Source organism: Mus caroli, chromosome 3, assembly GCF_900094665.2.
Source record: "Mus caroli chromosome 3, CAROLI_EIJ_v1.1, whole genome shotgun sequence".
Taxonomy (NCBI): Eukaryota; Metazoa; Chordata; class Mammalia; order Rodentia; family Muridae; genus Mus; species Mus caroli.
This window is the reverse complement of record NC_034572.1, coordinates 120,971,328-120,977,582: the sequence shown is the minus strand read 5'-3', so window position 1 is coordinate 120,977,582 and position 6,255 is coordinate 120,971,328. Positions and strand designations below refer to the sequence as shown.

General features: G+C 44.4%; 1 protein-coding gene across 4 annotated transcripts in view; it reads left to right on the top strand.

Moving 5' to 3' along the window:
- Alpk1 (alpha kinase 1) overlaps nucleotides 1–6,255 on the top strand; it is a 105,360-nt gene that overhangs the window by 92,642 nt on the left and 6,463 nt on the right. For 3 of the 4 annotated variants that reach the window (XM_021158235.2, XM_029475300.1, XM_029475299.1), the window contains 2 exons: nucleotides 177–2,268; nucleotides 4,025–4,178. In XM_021158235.2, the coding sequence (XP_021013894.1) occupies nucleotides 177–2,268; nucleotides 4,025–4,178 (2,246 nt within the window). The remainder of the gene's footprint in view (nucleotides 1–176; nucleotides 2,269–4,024; nucleotides 4,179–6,255) is intronic. The other variant, XM_029475301.1, reaches the window with a different exon arrangement.

Here is a 6,255-nt window from a genome sequence, read left to right as displayed (position 1 = left end):
GAAAGGAAAGGAAAGGAAAGGAAAGGAAAGGAAAGGAAAGGAAAGGAAAGGAAAGGAAAGGAAAGGAAAGGAAAGGAAAGGAAAGGAAAGGAAAGGAAAAAGGGGGGATAGAAGTTTGTCCTGATTCATATCTAGTACCCAATGCAATATCTGACCTCATTTGCTGTTTTCCACAGAATATCCGTGGCACATGTTTGTTGTCATATAGCTGTTCTGCTGACTGCCCTCCGGAAGTGAAAAGTGTGCATCTGTGTGAAGCCAAAGAAGCTTTTGAGATTGGCCTCCTGACCAAGAAAGATGGCGAGCTGGTTAATGGCAAGCAGGAGCTGCACAGCTTCATCAAAGCTGCTTTTGGCCTCACCACGGTGCACTCCAGACTCCATGGGGAGACAGATGCAGTTCTCGCAGCAAGGCAGCTATGCAGTGAAGCTGTGGGCAAGCTCTACACCTTCAGCACTTCTCCCACAAGCCAGGACAGAGAAGGCCTGTCTCAGGAAATCATGTCTCTCATCAGCCAGGTGAAGAGACATCTACGAGTTCAAAGCTTCCCAAATTTAGATGCTCGCTCTTATGTCCCAGAGAGTTTCAAGTGTGGCTTAGATCGACTCATCTTGCATGGACACGTGGATTTCCAACAAATTCTTGAAACCTATTCCCAGCACCATACCTCAGTGTGTGAGGTATTTGAAAGCACTTGTGGGAACAGCAAAAGCAACCAGAGAGACACAAAATTGGAGGTCTGTATCACCACTCTGAAGACAGAAACAAACACCGCAGATACTATGGGTGCTACTCTAGAGAGGGTGAGTTCCCAAGACAGCAGGAATACAGCTTCTTCCAAAATGTCTAAGAAAGATCAAGGGAAGCTCCAAAGAGAAAGGGGGAGAAGCTGGACCCATTCCAAGGCATTCAGAGTCTCCCTGGATCTAGATATGGGGACTGAGACTGAGCCACCAAACCACAGCAACGGAGGGACAAATGTTTCCAACAAGTCTCTGAGAGACAACTCTAGCTCCAGTTCTTGGGGCAGACTGTCAGGGCTCAGCTCTTCCACAAGCTGGGAGGAAGTGAACTGCGCTGTTCAGGATGTAGTAAGGGAAGGGTCTGGCCAAGAAGAGCATCCTGTGGAGGCGCAAAGCTCCTCGGCAGCGTCTGAGGAGCCCAAGAGGAACAGAAGCAGCAGAGCTGTGTATTTGTCTTCAAAGCTCCCTGGTGTCTCTCTTCAGACAACTGGAGATGACAACTTAGAGTCTTCACCAAGTCAGTTACACAATCACACGTCCATCCTTCCTCTCAACGCAAAAGATACTTGTTTGGCCTCGGGTTTAGGACTGGTAGAAACCGCTGAAGGATCTAATAATACTTCTCTTCAGTCCAGTCATTCATGTGGTTCTGAATCCTGGTCGTTGTCTAGTTCAGGCAGGTTCACGGATGTGACCACGAATCCTTCAGTTCAGGAAGAAGGACCCTCTGGAATAATGGGTGACTTCCCAGAATCCAAGTATGACTTTAAAGACTGGCATGGAGAAAAGAATGGGGGGAAACTCACTGAAATATGCACAGGACCTGAATTAACATTTGCCCCCTCTTCAGTTGACCCAGAAGGAGAAACAGCAGAAAGCACAGACGATGGACTATCACCCTCTCAGGTAGCCCTAGGATGTTTAGAAGGCAGCCATTCAATGTCTACACGTAGAACTTTCTTTCCGGATGGGTCAGTTCAAAACGCTGACTCAGCAAAGACTGGCTGCTCAGTCAGAGACCAGACTGTCGACCCTGATGCCTCAACGGTGGATGAGGAGGGCCAAATGCTTGACAGCACAGAGGTCTGCTCCATTAGCCAGGATGGCGTTCACAGACCACGTGCTTTGAGATCCGGTCAGAGTGCTGAGGGGCCAAAGTCCTTTGTAAATGGCTCCCGTCCTTCCCTTGTCTTCGATGAAGACTTCAGCACCACAGAGGAAGGAGAGGAGCTTGGGAGCATGCTGAAGAGCAGCCAGAACTCCAGCTCATGCTCACCATGGTGGCTAAAATCACCAGCCTTTTCCCGCAGTTCGTCAGATGGGGAAAGCTCCTGGTCTCTGCTGAACTCAAGCAGAAGTTCCTTCGCCTCGCTGGCAGGGCAGACCAGTCAAGAGATCCTTGAGGCTCGAACCCTACAGCCTGATGACCTTGAAAAACTTCTGGCGGGCGTGAGGCATGATTGGCTGCTTCAGAGACTGGAGAATACTGGCGTTTTGAAGTCCAATCAACTCCAACAAGCCCACAGTGAGTACAATCCTCCCAGTCTCTAGCTCCAAGTTTTAGGGAGCATCTGCTAGAAGCCTCGGGAAGAGCTGGCTGGGGAACACGATCATAAAGGGTGAACTTTGTGAATTGCCGGGAAAATTGCCTTTCTAGACATGCAATTTCCTGCCTGTGAGAAGTGAGATTTCAGGACCACATCTTTTTTTTTTTTTGGAGATAGGCTATTCCCCAGTTGTTGTTGTTGTTGTTGTTGTTAATTTTACTAATAAGAATTAAAAGTCAAAAGGGATGGAATAGGGGCAAAGTTTTAGAATATGTTCTCCTTCCATTCTCTCCTCTTGATTCATCATCTCAGATTCATCTGTCACTGAATGTGAGCAGCTACATCACCTTCTCTTTCCATCCCAGCAATACAACTCCCATTACTCACTCGACTGGCTGGAGGTCACTCCCTTCCCACACCTGTGGATTTCTTTTAAGTATTTTCTTCTGTTTACCTCTCCCAAGTCACCACACAGCACAGAAGGTCTTTGGTCACTCAGGTTTGTTTTTGTTGTTGTTATTGTTGTTGTTTGTTATTGTTATTTTTGTTTTTAATGTACACTGTCGCTGTCTTCAGACACACCAGAAGAGGGCATCATTTCCCATTACAGATGGTTGTGAGCCACTCAAGACCTCTGGAAGAGCAGTCAGTGTTAACTGCTGAGCCATCTCTTGAGTTCTGGTCACTAAGTTTTAATTTAAATATCAAAATAGCATACATGTCTTCTGTGGGGTTCATGTTGACCTTTTCCCTGTAAGGGATGCTTTCTAGTTTTGTGCTTTTTTCTCTCTTGGTTTAAAATGAAGACAGTGTTACTTTTTCCCCCCTTCACCATCTCTTTCAATAAAGTTGGCATCTTTGTTGAGTAAAAGATGCCACACTTTCTGATGTGGTTTCTCTATCCTCCTGTCCCCAATTCAAAAGGAGTAAGAAGACATAAGGGCACACTGCAATATGCAATCAAGAATCCCTGGCATTTCTGGGAGCCTGTGAAGCAATATTATTTTATGTTTGTGTGATCTGCCCAAGGTGGTAAACTTGGTCCTCTGCTGTTTCCAGATGTTAAGACGTTGCAATCACATGCTACATACGCCAGCACAGTCTCTATAAGTATCTATAAGCCTTCGTTTTTCTATGCTACATACACCACAGCACAGTCTCTATAAGTATCTATAAACCTTTTTCTATATACTTTCTATATATTTTCATGCAGAAGCGCGTCTTAACTTTGTCTTTGGCCATATTTAACGGAGCAAGAATCAAAAGCTATTCCTTTTTGACACTTATAAAGTATCACATTTTCATTGAGCTAATTTTTTTGACCATTTTTTTTAAGATTTATTTATTTATTATATGTAAGTACACTGTAGTTGTCTTCAGACACTCCAGAAGAGGGCGTCAGATCTTGTTACAGATGGTTGTGAGCCACCATATGGTTGCTGGGATTTGAACTCAGGACCTTCGGAAGAGCAGTCGGATGCTCTTACTCACTGAGCCATCTCACCAGCCCTGAGCTAATTTTTAATAGGAGTTATAAAAAGGCAAACTATGAGGGAGTACAAGTTGGACAGTTCTGATGAGGCAATTTAGGACTCATGTTCATTCAGCATATCCCATGATACCAGTTTGAATCCCTGGAGCTGCCAGGACCCTACAGTGAGCATGCAGAGTGTGCTTGCTGGTTACCAAGCCCTGTTCAATATGGTTTAAGGAAGCCTTACCTTTTATTCCCAGGTGCCCTTCTTCTAAAATATTCCAAAAAGTCTGAGTTGTGGACAGCGCAGGAAACTGTGGTGTATCTGGGAGACTACCTGAAAGTGAAGAAGAAGGGCAAGCAGAGAAATGCATTTTGGGTCCACTATCTCCATCAAGAGGAAACCCTGGGGAGGTATTGCTGGAACCCATGTGTTTCGTCAACTTATGTCAGGCTAGTTCTCTGTTTGGTGAAGTAGTCACTCATGAGATTTTGAAAGGGTTGAAATGTGGCCCAAATATATGACTTCTCTTCTCCATCATTAGTCAATTGACAACAGTTTTCATACATCACAGAATAATGCCAGATGAGTGTCTGGATGCTGTATATACATGAACTCAAGCCCACCATGGAAACAGCTTTAAACCCACTGGATACACAAGAAAATTAGACATCTTAGCCATATGGTTGATTGCCATGTTATTTGTATTTTTTAAACCCATGAAAAAAATAATGCATAAGTCTGCTGGGCAGTGGTGGTGCACACCTTTAATCCCAGCACTTGGGAGGCAGAGGCAGGCAGGCAGATTTCTGAGTTCAAGGCCAGCCTGGTCTACAAAGTGAGTTCCAGGACAGCCAGGGCTACACAGAGAAACCCTGCCTTGAAAAACAAATAATATAATAATAATAATAATAATAATAATGCATAAGTCCAACTTTTAAAGTTGACGCTGTTTGTCATCTAAACCCTAATAATGTATGAAATCGGGGGAAAAAATAGAGAAATTGGGTAAATCCAAGCAGTTCTAGAACAGCTGAAGGTTACAATAATATATGCCCCAGGCCCTATTTGAAACGACTTATACTAATTCAGCCAGTTTTCAAACACCCTGTAAAGTAGCATCAAGACTGTTTGTCTTGATTTTTACAGAGATGACAGTTAAGCCCCAGTAATGTTAAGAACTTGCCCAAAGTCATATTTAAATGATAGAATGAGATGTTACAAGTTGAACTGTGTCATCTCAAATCCATATGTGGATGTTTCAGTAATCATATTGGGGAAACGAGAGCAGTTCCAGCTGCAGTTAATATAAAGTCATACTGTAGTAGGGTGAATCTGTAACCTAACACAGCCAGGTCTTAGTCACTGTTTATTGGTGTAAAGTTAGCTATAACCAGGGCAACATGTACAAAAGAAAACATTTAATTGAGGATTTGCTTACAGTTCAGAGTGTTCGTCTATTATCATCATAGCAGGAAGCATGGCAGCAGGCAGGCAGGCAGGCATGGTCCTAGAGCTGAGAGCTTTACATCCTGATTCACAGGCAAAGAGTGGTGGAGGGAGGGAGGGAGAGAGGGAAGGAGAGAAGGAGGGGGAGAGAGAGAGAGAGAGAGGAAGAAGAAGAAGGAGGAGGAGGAGAAAAAGAAGAGGAGGAGGAGGAGGAGAAAAAGAAGAGAGAGATGAGAAGGAAGAGAAAGAGGAGAGAGAGATGAGAAGGAAGAAGAAGGAGAGGGGGAGGGAGAGAGAGAGAGAGAGAACACCTGCCTAGCATGGGCTCTTGAAAACCCAAAGCCCACCCCTGGTGACACACTTACTCCAACAAGGCCACACCTCATAATCCTTCTAATTTTTTCAAACAGCTCTACTCCCCCACAAGTAAGAATTTAAATATCTGAGCTTATGAAGACCAGTCTCTTCTCATTCAAACCACAATAGCTGTGTCCTTTAGGAAAAGAAACTTGGAGGTAGGCCTGCACACAGTGAGAGTTCATGTGAAGATTAGAACTATGCTGAAGCAAGGCAAGGAAATTCCACAAACCAAAGCAAGGCCGAGGGCAGAGCTTTCCTTCTGCATTTAGAGAAAACAGTGCCCCACTGACATTTGATTTGGGACATCCAGGCTTCAGAACTATGATAGAATCTGATTCCTGCGTGTGCTCCATTATGGAAGCTAGTGCACCAAGGTATTGCAGGATGTTCTAAGATGAGAAATAGATTGGATATGAGAAAAATTCAGAATGGAATGAGGGTGTCTAAGACACATCTGATTGGAAGAATATAACGGAGAAAATAGAACAAACGCAATGCTGGAGCAGAAAACTTCTGGTTACTTTCCAGAACTGCCAAAATACACCAGTCTTCAAAAACGAAAATCAGATTGGACTCAAACGGGCTGTAAGATGAAATGAAAGAAACAGGAAGGAAGGAAGGAAGGAAGGAAGGAAGGAAGGAAGGAAGGAAGGAAGGAAGGAAGAGAGGGAGGGAGGGAGG